This window comes from Corapipo altera, unplaced genomic scaffold, assembly GCF_003945725.1.
Source record: "Corapipo altera isolate COAL_440 unplaced genomic scaffold, ASM394572v1 360, whole genome shotgun sequence".
Classification (NCBI taxonomy): domain Eukaryota; kingdom Metazoa; phylum Chordata; class Aves; order Passeriformes; family Pipridae; genus Corapipo; species Corapipo altera.
Window position 1 is genome coordinate 417,193 of NW_020885015.1, and position 21,769 is coordinate 438,961.

General features: G+C 40.9%; 1 protein-coding gene across 8 annotated transcripts in view; it reads left to right on the forward strand.

Moving 5' to 3' along the window:
- The first annotated feature begins 41 nt into the window (after window positions 1-41).
- Window positions 42-21,769, forward strand: part of NTNG1 (netrin G1) — a 151,258-nt gene continuing 129,530 nt past the window's right edge. For 7 of the 8 annotated variants that reach the window (XM_027667621.1, XM_027667618.1, XM_027667616.1 and 4 more), the window contains exons 1-2: window positions 42-129; window positions 6,191-6,890. In XM_027667621.1, coding sequence (XP_027523422.1) covers window positions 6,645-6,890 — 246 coding nt within the window. In that variant the 5' untranslated portion in view covers window positions 42-129; window positions 6,191-6,644. Of the gene's footprint in view, window positions 130-482; window positions 1,243-6,190; window positions 6,891-21,769 lie in introns of those variants that run through there. The other variant, XM_027667615.1, reaches the window with a different exon arrangement.

Consider the following 21,769-nt stretch of genomic DNA (forward strand, 5'->3'; position numbering starts at 1 on the left):
GGAGGAGCACCCCCGCCCCGCCCGCCCCGCGGCCCCTCATGCCGCCGCCGAGGGAGCCCCAGTGCGTTCCGGCGCCGCGGCGGCTCCGCGCCGCCCCGCGGTGAGGCTCGGGCAGCCCAAGCCCGCAGGGTGAGTACCGCCCGCCCGCCGCCCCGGGGCGCGATGGGGCGGGGGGCCAGCGCGGCGCGGAGAGGCCGGTGCGTGTGCGAGGGGTGTGTGCGAGGTCCCCCCGCGGGGCTCCGGCCGCCGACCGAGGGCGGATCGGCGCGGGCCGCGCGCCCCCTGCCGCCCGCGCGGAGCGGAGCGCGGCGGGGGCCGGGGCTGGTCGGGGCGGTACCTGCGCGGTGCCTCCTCCGCCGGGGCCGGAGCTCGGACCGGGCCGGGTTTTGAAGGGTCGCGGGCTGTGGGAGAGCTCCGAGGGAGCGGGAGCCCTGAGGGAGGGGCGCGTCCCTCGCGCGGCGCCCGCCCCGCAGCGCGGATTCACCCGCGCGGGGGCCGGGGGAGAGCGGCGGTCCCGGTGCGCAGAAGGCGGGGACGGCGGCGGCGGCGCAGGGCATCGCCCCGCCGGCGAGGAGCGGCGGGCAGGTCACTGGTACCCAGCCTGGAAACAGTTGCTCCTTTGCTTCGGAAACTGCAGGCGGCTTTCCTAAACATTCACATGCACGCAGAACCCCCAAAGAAACCCCGCATGGCGGTGAGCAGCGCAGATCGGCTGAACCCGATAAAACAGATGCTTTTATACTCTCAAAGTTGATGCATTTGCGTTTTTGGCCTCTGCTGAATATACTTTTATTGTTCTGCAATCAACTTTTCAATATTCCGCATCTGATATGGTAGGAGCCAGCCTCACTTCTGCAGAGATGTTATCGGAGACAGTGAGTGGAACAAGCCGTGGAGATGCTTTTAAAGAGGGAATAAATCACTGTCTTGCCTAGGGACAATGCGGTTGAGGATGAGCAGCTGTGGCCTGGAAAGCCCGTCAAAGGGAATAAAACCACAGGAGAGCTTCCCCTGGCTTGTTTTTTTTGCTGTTTTTTTTTTGGGGGGGGGGGCTTGTTTTGGTTTGGGTTTTTAATGTGGAAAAAAATAAACTTTGATTTCTGGCATATTTTTGGACCTTGAAAGAACGATCACCAGAGAGTTTCCAGCAGTTAGCGGCGATAGTCGGACGGAGTTCTGAACTTTGCCATCGACCCTCAGCCCTCTGACGCTGATAAGAAATGGCACCAACTTTCTAGCTACGTATGTAAAATATAGGAATAGAACAAATTCATTGACCAGTAGGCATTCATTTTTGAGGTTAAGAACTTTCAGTTAGAAAGTCACCAGCTCACATCCTAACTTGAAAGCTTGGTAGCCCTTGTACCCTGGATACACTGTGTGAGGAGCATGTATTACCTTATTGAGGGTGAAAAATAATAATAATTAAAAAAGAAACTAACTGCTCCAAATGCTAACTTAAATTCCCAGAGGAAATAGTTGCAGAACAGACTGATGCTAGGTACAGAGATATTGAAGACAGTAAGCCCCCATCATAAAGATTCTGGAGGAAAAAAAGCAGCTACGTGTACTAAGGCTCTAAAACTTAAATAGCTGAAGTGCATTTTACTCCGTATGCTGACAGCTGATGATACCTGGCAAGTAGTAGCAGTGGTAGTATGATGTGTCACTCAGCAAAAAATAATGTGGGAAAACCAAAAGTATTTCAAATATAGTGCGGAATCCCAGTTTTTTGGTAGCAGAATGCTGTATTTTCTTTTCTTCAGCCAATAAGTATTGACATTTTAAATTTCTCCTGAGGCAAAGAAACTTTTCTCTGCTAAATAGTTAAATAAGCTGGATAATAGAACATAAACTTTGTTTGGAGCAGCATTTGAGTCTAAAGACATCAAAGCAATTGTTTGACTATGCTGCATTTCATACAAGTATTGACAGAAATAATGTATATTGTTAAATACAGGTGCCCTCCTTCTTTGCATAGATGAGTGATTTTGCATTTATGAAAGGGGTCAGTTTGAATACGTACCAGGTTCTCAAGTTGCCTAGGTGTAGCCTAGGTAAAAAACACTTTGTTAAATGTAAGTTGCATGACAGTTAGTTCTGTTTTGTAATACACATTATTTCCTATGTTCTAAACCTACTTTAAATAATTAATACCTGGAGTGGACACAAAGGAGCTTTTTACTTGGGCTTGTTGGATACATTCATCCGCTGAAACTGTTAGAGATAACAAACTTGAAACATGTTTCCTTTTGGAAAAATCTGTTCTGCAGCTGGCGGTGTTGGGAGGTGACAGCCAGCACTCCTTGCCTGCCTCTGTTATTTTAGCCAGTTCTCCTCAGGCCGCCATGCACTGTAATCACTGGGTTTGGCTCTCATTCCTGCTCGTGCGTGGTGGCAGGGTGCACTCGATCCAATGCACGATCAGTGTGAGAGGTGATGGCTCGTTATTTTATCACCTCCTTCGCGTACCTGCATTTGCCAAAGAGGAAGGCCCGGAGCCCACCCCTATGGATTGCGCAGTGAGTTCCCAGCAGGGAGCTCGTGCAGGGCATCCAGCCGATGTGGTTTGTGTGGAGGGAGTTATCTGGGGAAGGGGGTGGATTTTCACAGTGGTGGAAGGAAGCAGAGGAGGTGTGTTTGCTACCAACACCTGACGAGATCTGAAGTTCTTCGCTGGCACTGATTCTGCCAAGATACATTTTATTTGTTCTGTGAAAGGGGTATATGCTCCATCAGCAGAATTAGCATGCTCTGCGAGGTATGACTTCCCCACCTGGAAAGGGATGGGTGTGCTCAGAGCTCCCTCACAGCTGATTTTAGTCTGGGGGTCAGCTGCATGCTGTTCTTTCTCAAACGGCTGTAACATACTCACTGTGGCCAGAACATCCAGCACTTCCCAGATGGAGCAGTGCTTAGAGGGGAACATAGAGGCAGCAGATGTGGCCTTCTGCACCGTTGCCTCCCAGGTGCCTCCCAATGTTTTCCATATTGCAGAGGCTGTGGCACATGGGAATGTTCAAGGCCCAAAACGTCCTGCAGTTCATACCGCTGTTGCTCCACAAAGGAGATCTCCAGGAGCATTGTGCACTGGAGGCTTTGCATACATTAGCTAAAGTCCTTCCAGCAGTTTGCCGTTCCCTCGCTCTCAGTCAGCAGGGAAGCTGATCCCTCTTTGTCACCTCCATGGCCCCCCAACACCCAGGGTGTGCAACTAGCAAAGCACTGCAGGGTGGAGGGGATCAGGGCATTAGTTATTCCTGATTTGTTTGATTACCTTTTTGGAAAGTCAAATGCACAGGCGTTACTAGGGGCAAAAAAACCCACATTGCTTTGTGTTACCCACAGCTAGAGGCTTAGGGTACAGCTGTAAACTTCAGAAACGTTATTCTAAACCTTTTTTTTTTTTTTTAAGAATAATTCAAATAGATATTCCTTAGCAATAGAGCACTGAAATGTAGAGTGCATATTGTGAGTGACTCTGCAAGAATAAATATAAGCAAGACAAATTGTATAGCTCCATCAGAAAAAACCCAGCAGCGCTCAGCACATGATCCTTAATGTGCTTTGGTCAATATCTTTCTTTGTATCAATGGAAGCTCATTAGAAGAAGATATTGCAGACTAACTGAACCATGCCGTACTAGTTCTTGCCAAAGCTTGACATTTTTAATACATTAATAATATGTCTGTAATGTAATGGAAAACTATTAATCAGAACTGGTTATATGCCAGAAATTTAAGCTATAATTGGCTGCTTCTTGTCAGGAATGTCTGTCGTACACTGCTACAGCTGCTTAATGCTCGGATGTCTTGCACTCCTCTGCACTTTTTTCCTTGTCAGTACACTAAATTCAATCGATGTTATAGTCTGTAATTCTGTGTAACGACCATCATTATGACTGGCTTACTTTAATGAGAATTTGTTATATGGGAAGTATTTTAGCACAGTGTGTTAAGTAGTGGCTTGCTTAACGTTATTTAGTGCTATCCAGTCCTGTTTATTAGTGGATCTGGTTCTCAGTAGTTATAAAAGGTTATTAGTAACTGAAGAGCTAGCAAGGAAGATAGTAAAGAAAACAAACTTTTTTTCTTTTTTTTTGCCTGAATATGTAAGCTTGTTGTCTAAGGATAATTAAATGCAGTAACTTCTTTTTTCTACACACACACAAAAAAAAATATTATTCCAGCTATGCCCAAGCCTTCTCTAATAAAGAGTATTTTATTTACCATAAATTTAAAATAATTTGGCTCCTTTTCTAGCAGAGTAGTTGTTTCCCTTTTTTATAATGACTGTTCTAAGCTAGGGAGTCTTGGGGATGGGTTTTTTCCCCGTAAAAATAGTAAAATACATTGGAAAGGTCCAGAGGGAAGAGTATGAGATGTCTTTAGAATGACATGGAAAGTGTACTCTGAATTACTGAAGTCCAAAATAATAAGTAAACGCTCCCATTGAAAACAAAAAACTAAAGTCTCAGGTTCCTACAAAAACAATGGTACTACATAGTGTGCTCCTTGAAAAGATTTAATTTTAATTTGGTCTTAGATATTTCTGCTTTTGTGTCAAATTCAGATTTGAAGCTTAAATATGTTTGAACTAATTGAGAATGATTATTGCATGAAAATTCAGATATTTGCCACGTATTCTGATAAAATACATGAGAGTTGTATGGTAACACTTGATAAAATGAATATAATGGAAAATTGCATTTACGTCCATACGGCAATTATTGTAAATTACTTTGCTATGGAAACACAATTCAACCATCTGTTGGCATTTCATGGTGTCTGTAGTTTAGCTCAGTTTAGGATGAAGCATTATTTAAATATAGGGAGGCTGCTTGCGAATAGCTTTGAAGATAAGTTTTGAAAATGCACACTACCAATGTGACACGCTAAGGAGCTTACTGGGTCACAAACTGCTTCCCGTGGTTTTGGGGTATAGGAGGGTTCATGACATTGGGCATAATTTAAAAATGGGAAGCAAAGAAGGCTGCAGAAAGTGGCGACTTGGGTTGTTGCTTAACATCTGTCTCATGGGTTTGCTTAGATTTTAGCATGCAGACAAAGGAATTGTGGACGTGCTGTGGCAGTTGGCTGAAATCCTCATCCTGCTGAGAGCCCAGTGCCCTGGCTGCCCATCCTCAGGTGGCGTGGGCTGACACCAGGCACAAGCTGGAGTTCCTAGCCCTGATTTTCCTTGTCCGTGTTAGGGCACTTATTCTGTTTTTGCCGTTTCCCTTGTACGTAATTTGTATTTTTACCTGCGTTTTTTAAGAAATATATATTTTAATATGTTGTGATAGCATTATATAGTTAGTATATGACTATAGTGTATAGTATATTATTAGTATATAGTTAGGTAGTTGTATATCACATTTTATACCTGTAATAGTGTGACTGAGGTGCTACAAACTAAGGGAATTTCTGTTTCCTTTCTGAAGAGAGGAAACGGCATATATCTGTTGTGAAATAATTGCTGAGTACTCAGGTACAGCCACACTCAAACCTAAGAAAGTAAGAGGGGGAAAATATCCTTATAATAAACTACAAATAAAACATTATCCTTATCAGTAGTTTATCATCAGTGTGGTCAGTAAATCACAGTGCAAAGAAAAAAAAAAAGGAGCAAAACTCTTCCAATGCAAATGAGAAATTTCAAGGAAATTGAATTGTGCTTGCCATATCTTTGTTATTCTTTAAAAAAAAAAAAATCTAAGAAATGCGTAAGACTTTTGGAGCTCATTGGCCAAGAAACTACCAGCACCTTGTAGTCCTGATACCCAACTCTGTGTCACTTTGAAAAAAGAACCTTCCTGCTGCTGCCCCACGGTGCTGGGCTGCCTGCTTCCCTGCCTGCCTGCACCATCTGGGCAGTGGTTGAGTTCAGTAGTTTGCTCTCCTGTTTTGCTAGGGTAAAATACAGTTTTGGAAGCAGGAACCTCTAAATCACCTGGAATATTATAAATTTGTCTTTGTTAGAGAAGAGTTAAACCTTTCATGTCAAAATACTTTTTACTGTGAATGATTTTGGTAGTTTGTTCATTCTAGCACAGCACCCACAGTAAAGGTTATCCATATTATACCAATTTGCTTTATATTGTATCAAACCTCCAAAATGTCAACATATCGTATATTTTGTAATGCATTGATTCTTGGACAATAACTCTAATTTTTATTGTTTCTAAAAGGGTGCTGGTGCCAGAAGAAAAGAATGATTGATGGGAAACAGACACCAGCCTGTAGACACTCATCCTTTTGCTTCGGATACTGATTTATCAGTGTGTCTGGGCATCCCCTGCGAGCCCTGAACACAGAGGATCACTCAGGGTTATCGACAGTGTAGCTGAAGACCTGCAACTTCACAAATTATTATCTGCTATTGGACATCTTTTACAAGAAGCCTGACAGATAAGTTATAAGACAAAGGACAAGCACTGCATTGCTGTGAAAGGCTGTCATCAGGGCCTGGGTGGCTTCTACCAAAGTCTTTAACATAGTGAAATAAACATCCTATCCTAATGCTTCACGTTTGAGTTGGAACCTATTTTATAAATATATACATGTGTATGTACGTATAATCTATAGACCGCACGTAAGCCAGCACTGAGCATCCTTGCAAAGGTGACATAAAAGGATTTAGAAATGTATTGGTCAAGATTCCTGTCACTTCACGCCCTCTGGGTTACTGTCTCCTCCATGATGCAGCACTACCCTTCTGTGTGGGGACACTATGACGTGTGTAAGACTCAGATTTACACAGAAGAAGGAAAAGTATGGGATTACATGGCCTGCCAGCCAGAAGCCAGAGATATGATCAAATATGTAAAAGTGACTCTGGATCCTCCAGACATAACATGTGGAGATCCTCCTGAGACCTTCTGTGCAATGGTAAGGCAAGCTTTTCCTTTTGCGTAATTAGTGGGTGTATATTTGTGATAAATGGCTTCAAAATAGAAGCCCTAGAGCACACATGAAATTATCCAAGAAAATCTGCATCATATTCCAAAATGTGAAAAGTTCTGCTGAGCAAAATGCTGAGCAATACATTAAGCTGGGCAATGAGATGTTCTGTTTATGAGTACCTGACTTGACTTTGCCTGAATTCTGTGTCTCTCTAGGTCAACTCTTAATGTGTCAAAAGCAGCATAAAACTGCTAGTGCACTAACCCATAGCTGGGGTGGTCTTTGCCTGCATCAAGAAAGACTTGAGTGAACTGATACCAATACAATCAGTTTAAAGCATCATAGCATGGTATAATTAAGCATAGTTTCCAAACAATGAGACCAATTGAACTCAAATTGCTGAAGCTTAAAAGTGATAGTAGGAGCTGAGCTGGTAAAGTTTTTCCAGCTAGCCCACACAGCCATAGACAGCATTGCTAGAGCACGTCTGTACCTGTGCATGTGGACAATGCAGCAAAAAACCCCTGCAAGTGGGGGCCAGCTCCACCATCTACTCACAGCTTTCTTCTTAGCTAGAACTGTAGGCATTTGAGTAACCTAAAAGAGACTAAAGTCAAGCTTCTTATTTTAGATGGTCCTAAAATTAGAGACCAGATTTGGAAATGTTAGGCATGGTAAATGATTGTACAGATATGAGAAACCAGGCAGACACTATATATACAGATATATATGTATATCAATCTTTTACAGCTGTGCTGCTCCCAAGTGTTTGATAAATCGTGCTGTGAGAGGTCATTTGAGTTAAAGGAGATCTTCAACTTCTTTCTCCTCACAAACTTAGAGGATTCATTTTATTTGCCACTGAATATTTCTGTTAAATATTGAGTGGAAAATACAGTGTTCTTTGACTAGAAAATATGAGTTTGAGATACAAAACGTGTACTTTCGTCTGTTAATACAGCACCAGAAACCTATATCACATTACCTACATAATTTAGATTTGAAAAACCAAGGAGTTCTGGTAAGTGAGGTTATGATAACTGAGAAAAGTGTACAAGATACCTATGTGCCTGTGTACAAATCATCATTGCTGGGTGACAGCATCCCCGCAGGAAGGAAATTTGCTTTTAAATGCCTTGTGGCATCATTTTCCACCACTACTGTTCTGTAAGGAGTTCAGATCCAACCACACATCCATTTAGGGCATTATTTGGACGCGTGCAGCTGCTTCCCACATACATTATGGTAATAGCCACGTGATAAATTGCAGAGCTACATGAATAAATTACATTCACTATGAACCTTTGACTGCACCACTTGCTCTCTGCCCACTAATCCATCTCTGCTGACATGGCTTTGACACTCTAAACCTCCAAGCAGTTTCAAGCAGCCACTGTTTAGAAACAAATAAGAGCCATGTGCCCCACATAGTATCATCTTTTCTTTTTTCTTAATCTTGAAATGTATTTTCTCCCTCTGAATAGTAATAGCTGTGATTTAGCCCTCAGTGATGTTTACTGAACTCATCATGTAATATGAAAAGTTGTTATTTTAATGAAAAAAAAAAAAACAAAACTGTCCAGCAAAACTTGCTTCTTTCTTTTAGTGCAGATAAACATTGCAGCAGTTCCTCTCTTAAGTAATTCCTCAGGTTTCTGAAGGCCTTTGTTATCAGTCCATTCTCTAGTTAAAATAATGATTTTAAACATAAAAGAACCAACTAAACAAAAGAGATTTTGATTAAGTATTAAAAATGGTGCCAGAACTCCTCCTGAAAACGTTTGACCTCGCAAGGTCATCAATGCTGTGATGTGGGATGAAAGTTTGCTTGGGAATGACCTGAGGTTACAGCTGTAGCTCCCTCGCAGCTTAAGCCTGTGAGATGCATAAGATGCACGACAATCTTCACGGGAAAAGTAGAGAAAGAGAAACAACTGGGGGAGAGGGAGAGAGAGCTCGCACATGAGGGTGTGTATTTAGTGACGTGAGTTTAGAGTGACTGACTCCTATGTTGTAAACCCTTGCATTTGTTTCCAGTATAGCTGTATATTGTACATACACACTATATTTAGATACACACTGGTAATGGCTTGGCTTACTTGAAACATTAGGAAAATGACAGAAATATTTTATATTCCCAAGGAACTGTCCATGGCCATAGCAGAGCACTCTCATCCCTAAAAATGCTTCACGGCTATCTGTACTATAGCTCCATGTAGAAATTGGACGTTTCCTTCAAAATGAGCTTTTACATATGCCTTTGGCATTTTTGAGAAGATCTTTTATTTTTGTGTTCATTTTTAGTTTTAGAAAATGAGTTAAGAAGATAGCACTGACATACTTGGAGAAGGTGGGCAGTGGAAAAAAGAGTACTTTCATGTTAGGCATGTTCTTGTGCTAAAAAATCCCAAACTTGAAGTGACAGAGATGCATAGGTTTCTTTTCAGCATGGTGAAGTGCCAAACTGACTTACACAAATGCTTGGTTTTGTGAGTACTGAATATTTGCCTGCTAAACCTGTACCATTGTTTTGTTTTTGAAATCAGGTTAACACTGACTTGGAGAAGGTCAGGGTCCTTTCTGGTAATTCTAACAATAAGCAAGGGTACCAAACAGCCAAGTCTGCTTCTGCAGGATGAGAAGGAGGTTGAAGCAGCCTTCTGTTTTATTTCCATGTCAGTTCTAGGATCAGGCTTAGTAACTTTCTGTTCACCACAGACTATATGGACTCAGGTACTAGCTGTTGGGTCTCTGTCAGCTTTTGGTGTAGTATAGATTATGTCCTTGAAACAAACCAGACTGAGAGGTTCATCCAAGTCCTGCTGGGAAATTATGGTAGAACCTAAGGAAGTCTGTGAGAGGGAGATGATAATAATCTGCAATAAGACACAATGCAGTCATGTGTTGCAACATGCACAAGCATACAATAAAGAGGAGATGGGCAGGTAAATTTACCTCCTACTTATTTCAGCATATTCCCCATGGAATTAGATGATCCTCCTAGTTCATTATGAATTTTTACTTAACGAGCTTGTTGAGTTTACAGATTGTATAACAGGGTTTTGCATACGTACATTTGTTGCAAAATTCACCACTCCTAGTTGGTATCTAAGCCCAGCACATGGTAGCTCACCACTTGCAGGTACCTTTGGGTTGTCCCTCCTGAAAAACATTTGTAGGTATTATGGGGAACGTGCAGAAGAAAAACTACCCCACAGTTGCTTTTACGCGTCTATTCTGAGAATAACATTAGAGTCTCTGGTGACATTCAGTACTGACAGCTCTTGAGATTATTTTGAAACCTCAAGCCCCTGGAGTCCTATGATTATGTGAAATTCTCAGCTTTCATTTAAAACATCATCTTTATTTGCTTAGTCCTTCTGGTTTCAGGGAAAAGTTTGGAAATGAAACCAAGAAGCTCAAAAAGCAGAAGCCAAATAAATAGCCCTTCAAATTATTATTTGTTTAAAATCTCATCATATTTAAAGTCATTCAGGATTTTTATGGTTTGGAAAGGATTTTGTTCAAGAGAAGAGATGCATGAAAGAAACTTATAAACAAATAAGTGGTTCCCTGCTAAGAGCAGTGAACAGTATATAGATGTGGAGTTGCATGTGTCTGTAAGGAGGATGTGACAGCATCCTACCACAACAGGTAATACTCCTCCTGCCAGGATAACCCGCTCCCTGTGGAAAGGGTTGACTGGTCACCTCTGGCTTCCCTGTATGTTTTAAAGCAATTTTTAGTTGTTTAGAGTGAGGCACAAATGCTGGCAGAAGGTGCGTGTCTGCTTTCTGTGGTATTCTTTGAAGGAAATTTGGCCATCTTTTGTCAGTCACAGAGTTGGACTGAACAGCCACAGTGCTTGAGCCAGTATGACCATTCCTGCAGGTCTGTAATTCATGAACTTTGAGCACTTGGCATTGCTAAGAGTGTGTCTGGCACCGTACGCTTATGCTTAGTTGGCCTGGGAGGAGAGGGAAGGAAGAGGAAGGAGAAGAGAGAAGAGAAAGAAGCTATTTACATTTGCAGAACTGCAGGGTTCACTTTGCAGAGATACTGTAAGCAAATTCTGAAGTACTTGGTGGTGCCAGTTCTTGTGGCTTGCAGCATTTCCATTTACAAAACAAATCTGCTTTAAATCCCTGGGAGTAACTAACAGTTGGTGAAATCTACTTCCCTCTTTGTAAGCGCTTGTTACAATTCCACAGTACTCTGTCCAGTCATAAAAATAAACAAATCTGACTTCTGACTGTCACCATCTTTGGCCCTACAAGAACATCACATGGGGGGCTTCTGGTTTCTTTATTTCTAAAGCATTTGCTGTCTATACAACTGGTACAAGCATCAGGAACCCCATGATGCGCACGGCTCAGGGGTCCCATCGCCCCACTCACACCTGCCTTGCACACGGACTAGCCCACTTTCCTGAAATCCAGCCTTTAGCACGAAGTTTGCATTCAAACCTTAGCCAGCATTAGTGTGCAAATTCATCATGAATTTAACCAGGAGACTCCTAGTGGCTATTGCTGTAATTTGCAAACTAGAGATGAATTTATGTTACCGACCTGTGTTTGCAGCTAAGCTAGGTCTAAACCCAAACAGAAAATTGTAACACCATCCCGCATCCCAAGGGCTAAAAAATGATGAAATTATCATCAATTATAGTTGTCTGTAGCTAATTTCCTTCATAGGGTAAACAGAAGCTTGAAAACAAGCCTGCAGATGGGAGTCCTGAGCATTTGTACAATTTATAGAGCAGAAATGCTGATGACAGTAGAAATTTGAGCCCTTGAGTGCTCCTCTGTATTTCATAGCCAATCAAAACTAAATTAAGAAACAAAGATTATTAAAAAGTCTTCTGCGCATGTAATTCTGGCATAATATTATGAGGTGGACATTAAATTTTTCCCTCTGAGACTTTCAGCATCATTAATATAGCATTCCTTTAATTACAAGTAGGCTCGTATTCCTTAAAAAAGGGAAAATACTGTGTAGCATAGTTAGTGATACCATTATTATGTTTACTAAAATAATTAAATGAACAGATACTTTTCTGAGTAATGTATAAATCAAAATGTGAAATAAAAATTGGTTTTGGAAGCATTTTGGCATGCATGCATGCATTCTCGAGAAAGACATTTTAAAATAGTGTTGAGCAATATCATTAAGAGATGCTGTTAAGAAAAAAGCTCTTTTATGGGCTGAATAAGAATATACAATCCTTCATTTTTATTCTGTCTGTGTAATCTTATTAGATAGCACAGGGTAGAATGGGAGCAGGGAGTTAAAGATGAGGCTATTGCTACTGTCTTGTTTAAAGTGCATTTTCATAGTTGTATATTTTAAAAGTATGTACAGCTCAAAGTTATTGCAGACTTTATTTGCGGCACCTGCATTCATCTAATTTGAATTCTTTTTGAGCACATGTAGTTATTACAAGTGTTGCTTTGTCATTGTAGGAAAGCACCTTATCCTTCAGGGAGGAGAGTTTTTATTTTAGTGTTTCCTCTTAAATTACTGAATATTTAATTTCATTTCTAATACCCTGAGACGCGTATGGTGAGCTACAACCCCTTTCCCTGTCCCCCGTGTAGGGCAAGACACCTCAGCCACCCCACTGATACGTCTGTTCCCGCCGAAGCACCACTTAGCTCCGTAGGTAGCAGCCTCAGAGCAGCTGTGAGGACGAGAGGAAAGCGAGAAGCACACACCGTGCCCTTCGCTCCTGCCGTCCCCCCCAGCGCCCTCCCACTGGTCAGCGCGGAGACGACATCCTACCTGTGCCTTCGGCAGCGGCTGCTGCAGACACTTCAAAGGCCTCGGTCCTCGTGGAAAAGGATCTCTTGGTTTCATAAAAGATAAAAAAAAAAAATGAGTATACTTAACAACAGGAGGAATAAAAAAATAGCTTGGTAAAAATCTCTTTTTTCTTCCAACTGGAAGCAATCTAAAAATTAATAATTGCTCCTAAATCAAAACTGAGGATTGGCAGTAAAACAGATTTGCATTTTATTCATTATCACACATCAATATTCCCCAGTAAATCATTAACAACACTCTGGCCAGTTGCCTTTTTTTTTTTATTCTCAGTTACACTTTGGGTACTGGCATGTTTTCAAGCCTTAAACAAAGCAAAAGCATGCCCACAAAGTACTTAAGGTGTTAAAACTATATATTTGGGGCTAAAACAGGATTCCTAAACAAAGTCAAGGGCTTCTACATATTTTCAGTTGCAGAGTTTTAAAGCACATCACTGGTATGTGTAGAAGTGCATCCTTTTAAGGAGACATATATTTTATAAATGCACTTTGTAAAAGCAGCTGTTAAGCATTTTCTAACATTGCCTTTATTCCATTAGGTACTTGCTCTCCTATTTTGTTTCCCTGCCCCTGAATTTAACTGAGAATAGTAGATATTTTTAGACAATTATTTTAATAACAATTGATGTTGAAAAGCAAGGAACAGCTCTGGGGGTGATTGTGGCTCTGTGGATGAGGGTCTTACAAATACCTGAGCTGGTGACCCCCCTACTCCCCTCCTTCCAGGCCCCCCAAAGCACCAGGTAGATATCTGGGGGGAGCTGCTCAAGTACTTCGGGAGCTTGGGGTTTTGGCCTTGTTTGGTTGTGGAACCAGCAACACCAATATTATAATTAAATAAACAACTTCCCCTATAAAATGAATACCCAGACATCCATGGGGAATCTGAGTGGCTTGCTGTCAATGCAGCTGGACCAGAAATGTCCCCTCAGCAACACCTTTAGTGCCATCTTCTGCAGTAAAACAATACTACTTTATAAATAAAATCTTTACTAGCAACCTATTGTAAAGTGAACCACTTCTGGTGAGGCAGAGGTGATCTCGAGCTTGTGGCTCACTGCAGGGAGACTCCTAACAAGATCTGTTGAGGTGCAGAGCCAATGCAGTAAAGCAGCATCCGGACTGGTGCTCCTCAAGTGGGGCAGGACAGCACATTCCTCCTGGGCTCAGGGGAGGCGGCACCGGGTGACCCTGTTTCTTCTCTGCTAGAAACCCTGAACTGAGAATTTTTTCCAGGGTGGTAAATCCTCTTTTCAGCAGAGTGACCTTTGTTTTCTAACCGGAGGAGCGGTGGTGCAGGATCACCCCCCTTACAGCAAAGAGCCAGTTTGCTTTCGCACATTTTGGTCAGGGGCACGATGTCCTGCGGTCCCAAGTGAGCTATGCAGCGTTAGGCTTTCCAGGCTGCTGTCTTATTTTGAGGACAGTGTACAAGGAGTGTGATATTATATTTCTTCCTGCTGTGATGGACAAGTCTGAGAGTGTGAATTTTGGATTTACTTGGCAGAACTGAGCAGAAATAGTTTTATGCTGCTCAGGTTTGTCCAAATTATCTGCATAAACATGTTTTTCCTTCTTCATTTAGTACTTGTATGTCTCTAAACCGCTGAGTTTCATGTTTCTTTCTTGCAGAGCTTATACTTTGTAACGGCTAAAAATCACTGGAAACCAAATGCAGGTTCCTGAGGCACTTCCATATATTAAAATTTCCATGTGTAAGCGTCTTAGTTGAAACAAAGCCAAGTGAACTCAGCCAACAGTTCTACAAACCTAGTGTACGTCAGGACAACCGGTTTGGTTACTGAGCTCCTCAGAGTCCTTTGAGAAGGCAGAAGTGAGTAAGTTGACTCTCAAGTAATGATTTTAACATTTAGAGATTTATATTACTTATAAAGCATCCGGTCCCATATACAGCCCAAATCACCTTCATTTGTTCAAGAAAAAATAAATGAACAAACTGAGACAACAATCATGCTCTTCCATCCCTTCTGCTCCATGCTGGGGAGCAGAGGGGGAGACATACCAACAAGCAGTAGCAGTCCCTGTTGACAGAGTATGGAAATTATTCACCTCCTTATGCAAGGATGAAAACCTGTTGTTTGTTTTTATCCACAGAGTTTAGAAAGGGCTGAATTTCCTGGACATGGTCAGTTTTAGTATGAGTACCACTGACACTTTTTTTTTTTAATACAATACTGATACTGTTTTGCCAAAGCTACCATTTCTGATACATAAAACAGCATACCTATTTAAGAGTAGCTAAAACCAGGTGAGAGATTAAACTAAATATTTTTTTACGTTTTACAAGGCCTATGAGTACTAGGTGAATCTGAAAAGTAAAAAATATCCCAGACACTATGCAGATCATTGACTGATGAGATACAGATCCCTGTGTACACTGGAATGCTAATCTCCCTAGCTAAAATGTAGGAAGTAGTTCTATACCCAATTTACTTGTAGAAACAATGACTGTTGATACGCATTTTAAGTATGGAAGTTTGTGTTTTCACAGGTCACTTGCAGTGACATCATCTTGATCTACAAGTACAAATATAGCTAGGGACATGAAAATCCTTGGCATTGAGCTGACTTGGCAACGTGCATAAGTGATTTCATGTAGCTTTGATGTTTGCTGTGTTGTATTTTCTGGAAAATGGTTTTATTTCTTATCTTCTCGTTCTTTACGCAGATTGTTTATGTGGAATTTAGGAACAAAAAAGGAGAGGAAAGAAAAGGGTGCAAATGAATTTTAATTATGTTTACTACGAGCAAAAAATTGTACTATATCAGGGATATTTTATGTCAGGCTTCATCCCAGAGAGAATTTTTATAGCTAAGTAGTTGTAAAACCTTTAAAAGAAGACATCATTATGATGAAAGGAGCATTTTCTTACGTGTACGTGCTGTGTCTTTCCAACATCTTGGTGCATTTTAGATTTTTATCTATAAAACTGTCAAGAGCCACATTTTAGCTCATCAATTTGATTTTTACCAGCTACACCTGCTTATAAGACGCTTTCCTCTAGCAAAAATTAGAAACAGAGTTACTTGTGGGTGACATTTACAAGTGACTGGGGAGGAGGGAAGCTAAAAAATAAATAAATAAAGAGGAATAGCAAACAACTACACAAAAGGCCTCCTCCTTTAAAAACAGCAGTATGCATAGCTATTAGAAGAAAAGTACAGAATGCAATTTTCTAACTGCTGAAACAACTTTTTCTACACGTGCTATTTTCCCTGTCTATTTTTATCACAGGCTTCCAGACTCTGACAAGCCTCTTGGCTTCCTTGACCATATGGATCTGCCAAGTGGTAGGAATACTGTAGGGATAGCCTGCAGAAATATCCTAGCACAGTGTCTCGCTTTGCAAGAGTTGACTCAGACTTCCAGACGTGTTAAGTAATGGGTGTAAGGGGTTCAAGCATTGTAGCTTTCCTCACTAAATTTGTGGGGTAAATTTTTGCCAGTAGTTTGCAGCCAAAAACCCCTTTTTTCTGAAAAAGAAGTGAGATAAGCTTTTGAAAGTAAACAGTTAAGAGCATAGAAGCTTTTGTTATCTAAAGAACTGGCTTTGATTTTTTAAAAAAGGTGTCCTTCAATAACTAAAAGGCAGGTAGAAGTGAATCAGCATATGTATTTTGTGCCTAACACTAGTGTTTGATTTTCCATAAACAGGACTTGAAATGTGATTTTCCATTGAAATTAATGGGTCCTTTTTTGCACAATAGAAGGACTCCTCCTAACAGCAAAGGATGGTGACAAAATAAGGCTTCCTTAGCAGTGTGCATTATCCTCTGTACTGTACTGGTTTGAAACTCTCAAACTGGAAACCTTAAAACCATCCTAAGTAAAAGCACGTAAAGTGAGCTTCAGTGCAGGGGAGGTTGTCTGTAGTGACAGGATTTGGATAATGGGACATTATCCATCTTTTCTTGGGTACAGTTTTGGGGCATAGAAGAATACACTGAAAGCATATTTTAGATCATCTAGCTGGAAAATGCAGCTGGAATACACAGATAGAATACATAAGAGGGTTTCCCTATTAAAATATACCATTTCAGTGTTGTGCATTTCATGGCTTATTTGTCTTCTGTCCTTTTCAATTATTTACCGTTATTACTAATCTTCCCGTAGTTCTCCATAATTGCATCATCATCAGTTGCAGCACTTGAACATTAGCTAACCATCACCATTTATGAACTTTAAGTTTTTTAGGTTTAAAAAGAAGTCTCAAAAAACACTACAATTGCCTCTTTTTGTTAATCAGAAAAGGTGGGATTTTCAGCATAACATTTTATGAAATTTTAAACCTTGACAGAGAGTATGCCATTTTTCAGTGTTAAACAATGGACTGATGTCTGAAATTCATGTGGGGTTTGTTTGGGTTTTTTGAAGCCATATACACATTTGCTTCCCCTCCTTCTACAAGTTATTTCAAGTCCTCAGCTGATGTAAAGGGGTGTGTGTGCATTTAGTGGCATAGTGGAAAAGGTAGCTCCCATGCATCTGCCGCTTGTGCTGTCCATGCACGCCTCCTGTGTGCCATCCCCTCTCTCCATTCACCCCAAAATGTACGCTCTTGAAAATTATGGGGGGAAAAAAAGACTAATGAGAGAAATGAGGAGTTGTTCCAAAGAACAGAAGAGCCTGCCTTCCTCCTCGCTGCATCCCTGTCTTGTCACACCTTAAATGCTCCACACCTTAAGAAGCTAGCAGAGCTGATGGGTTTGTTCTTTCATGGACTTCTGCCTTTTCTGGGTAAAAGTCTCTTTGAAAAGGGTACAGACCCATACAGACCTCATCTGGGGACTTTAGATGGGTACGGGTGAAGTGTTTTCTAAATGTTTTCAAAATTTAAAGATTAAATAGTTCAACAGTAGGATGGGAGAAGTGTGTGCTGAAATGTGGATCCGTGGATGAGAACCCTTCATTGTGCTGCTTTTCCTAGGTGCACACTCTCTAAGACAGTAAATACATTGCAAGAGCTCAGAGAAAGCAGGCACAGTCTTTTTACAGGCCACGTTCAGCTCTTCTGATCAATGATAATCTGGATAAGAATTTGGAGTAAATGTCATTCTGGTGATTGTATCTTGTAAAGGGCCTCATACTGCTAAGTAATGGGCTTGGAATGATGAAATTGTGCATAAGATCAGAAACAAAAATCCGAAAGCAGCAGGGCCCCACTGGATTTAACCTTAGCCTCAGGGGATTTTTCAGTTCCTATCCTCAGGGTCATTGCATCTGTACTAATGCAACCATCAAGATCCTCCTCCTGCCAGGCCAGTTCTTTCTCATACTCCAAAAGATTTACAGGAACTGACCAAGAAAAAAATTAATGTTCTTCACAAATTACTGCAGAGATGAATGGCAGCTGTGCTCTCAATGACCTGTTTTAACACTTTTTTTAATGACACCACCCTATACGAGCTTCTCTCAACTCCTGTCACATAAGCCACAGTTGGGTTTTTTTGTCTTTCATCTTAGCCAAACACCAAGGCCTCAGAAAGTAAATGTAATGGCCATGCTGAGCAAGCCTTTGCTGTCGCTGCCTTTACTCTGGATTACTAATTGTTTCATTTATAATTATGAACTGTATGAAGCCTTGCTGGAAGAGCAGAACAAGTTTACTTTTACAGTGATGAAATAAATCATAAATTGCAAAAACTTGTTTTTAATAGTGAATATTTTTGAAATTCAAAAATATCCCTCTGAACCAAGAATCAGATGCACAGAATTTTGCTGAGAAATACATGTGAACACGTAGCAGTGTTCAGCTATAGCAAAGGGCTGCTGCTGAAGAAGAGGGCAATAAATCTCATTTGAGCTAGGAAGGTGGCCTACAAGGTGATGCCAGTCTCAGTGGCAGACACTGCCCTGTATCTTACACACACCCAGAGTGTCCCAGGAGGTGTCAGCCCCTAAACAACCGATGGCGCATGCAGAGGAGCATATAGCAGTGTTGCATCTCAGAAGATGATGACACAGATCCCTCCTATTTCTATGCAGAACTTGGAGAATTCTTGGATAACTTGTTTCCAGTAGAAATCAGCTTTTCTCCATATGAGAAATGCTTATGAGGTTCTAATGGTTTTGTCACATAGACTTTGTCAGAAGACATTATCTGGCCCATAAACACATGAAGCAGAGAAACTTATACCTGAGCCTACAATACTGCTGTACCTGATAACACAGATATTTATTTCAACCCTGCGTTTCATAGATCTTCACATGCCAGGTAGTTGCGTTCAGTTGTTATCAACTTTAATTATTTATAGTTTTCTTAAAGCTTTATGCAGCCCTAGGTTTCTTAAAGCTTTATGCAGAAAAGCAGTACAGAAGGTAAGCATAACACAAAATAAGGGCACACTTTACAGGGAATCTACAGAACCTGAAACTAATGAGAAAGAGCCCTTTCCTACAGTACCTGTGGCTCAACGTCTTATTGTGCAATCCATGAACCTTGCAGGCTTTGAGCAGATCTGCAGCTGTAGAAAAGAGCTGTTTCCCAATTTAGTTTGGGTTTTTGGTGGAATATTTTTAGGTTTTCTCAGTTTGAGTCACATTTCAACTATTTTGCTTCTTTTTTGTTATTTTCTTTGTTAATTGTATGTGCAAGGGTCACAGAACTAAAGTTGTAAAAAAAATCTAATTTTATCGTGCAGTTGATTTATGAAATGATGCTCAGTTCCTTCAGTTTGGGAAAATAACATATACCACTAATAATCTCTCAGAACTGATTTAACACCGTATTCTATTGCAGTGCTAGGAAGAAGCCAAGGACTTGTAACAATCTGTCATTTGCAGTGACATTTTTATTACTCTTTCAGAAATGCTGTGCTTTAATTGTCTTCCTGCTTCAAATCAACTGCTTAGTTTGCTTTATCAGTATTTTTTTCTCTATAGTTACGGTTGCCCTTGCTATAGGAAACCTAAACTCTCTATATATTCCTGGCATGGTAACTGCCAACAGGAACAGGAGCAGAGAACCTACCCATGTCCTTCTAATTTAAGAGAGTGAAAATGGTATTGATTGCAAGTCACATTTTTATGGAGTTCATACCAAATTCCTTGTAGACCTGCATTCCAGGCAATTCCCTCTCGATTCACTAGGATTGACCTGAGAGAAAAATCCATCAAATAATATACCTTTTTTTTTTTCAATATTACAAAATATTGAAATAGCTTTGCTTTCAGCTATTAAAAAGAAGCTGCAAGCTCTTAATTTAGTAGCAATGTCGCTAGTGCTTTAGCATCTTCTGCAGTGTGCCTCCAACTGATGAACTGAAGCACAACTATAAATAAAGATGATGTCTTTGTCAGCTTGTGAGAAAAAAGGGTTGGATTTCGGGTTTGGTTTTTTTTCACCTTTCCTGAAAGGACATGTAGTAATATATCTCTAATCTTTTTGTTTGCTTAATACATGCATTTATCTGTTTGGTGGGTTACTGATTCAAAACACTGATTTTTCACCTGCTGGTTCACAATATAGCTCAGTGAACAACAGGAACACAACCCTAAGATTGCATTGTATACAATTGGCACCCTAAAGTTTAATGATTAAGTTCTCAGCTTTACAGTTCAGGACTTAGAGGTGCTCATCTCTTTTCAAGTGAGAGGCAATTTTCCTCCACCCCAAAATGAACTGAACCTAGCCAAATTGCAGTCTCAGACCTGTAGCCTCTGTGTATCCTCTGTGTGTCTCAATGATGAGGGGTCCTCTCCCCACATCCCGAATCCTTGGGATATCCTTTTCATGGCTGAGCTCCTCCTTTACCGCTCTGTATCTGATAACTGAGAAGTTGTCTGAGGAGCAAATGGTTTTGTTGGGTTGGGTCTACCTGCTCTGTATTTTAAGAGAATACCTATCAGAAAAGCATTGTTTCACAAATCCCCAGATTGGGGACCCAATGCGCAAGGACAAAGAGGAGGAACTTGATGACACCTGTGGGAGGATGGCTGGTCTGCATGCTGAGAGGTTTTAATGGAGCAGAGGAAATCTGTCCTAGCTTCTGACTCATAGATGCATTCAGGCAAAATAACAATTGGGAAAAAACAGAGTTAATTTTCAGGGTTTGCATGCCTTCAGATTTGTTTGCTTGAGAATATTTTTGGAGGGTAATGTTAGATGCTAAGGGAAAGTTACAGCAAGGCTTGTGACTAATGGATAAGATGCAGGATACTCTGTGATGCTACAAGAAAAATGCTGATGCAGTTAACTGATATCAGAGAGATAAAATAGCACTAGCATAAAAAAAACCCAAACAAACCCTGAAAGATTTTGTCAAGGTTTTGAGATCCCACCTCGGTATTGTTTTAGAGGGTGTTTCTGACTGGTAGCCACACTAATAACTGCAGATTAAAGTGTCATACAACTCGATTAACTAGGTGAAGGGAAAATAGCAACATTTTCTTTTTAATGAGATGTCTGCTCTCTCCTCTTCTGTACTATGCATCTTAATATACCTTGCTGTCTGCACTGACTTGGGACTCCAAGGCTTTGTCATTTCTTGGCAATTCCATTCTCTAATTTCTTCTGACACATGGTGATTAAATCCACACGAAATGTGAGGTGAGGCAGAGAGGATTCCTGCAGACTGCCATGCCATAAGAGGAGCGCTCATTTGCATTATTCATTAGATAAATGCACTGATTTGCATCTCATTCTGGTCGTCTCCATTTCCGGGCAGAGGATGTACAGAATTCGCCAAATTGCTGAATTTTTACGATATTAATAGTGCTCATATGGGATTAAGTCTCCATTGTCTGCTGCCCTGTATTTTGTCCTGCACTTACCTTAAATACTTACGGAAATGACATCCTTTTGTTGTTTTAATAGTGAATTGTGGCTATTTACTGCATAGTAAAAGGGTGCTAATTTGTTATTATTACAATTTTGAAAGTATTTATCAAAGCTATAGCTCAATACCTAATCATTATTTTTAATTGGAATATTATGATCTTTTTCCCTGTTGTTCTGAGGTTATGGTTCAAAAGCAAAAGCTTGTAAAGCAGCTGCAGTGAGCTGACGGTATCTCTAATTT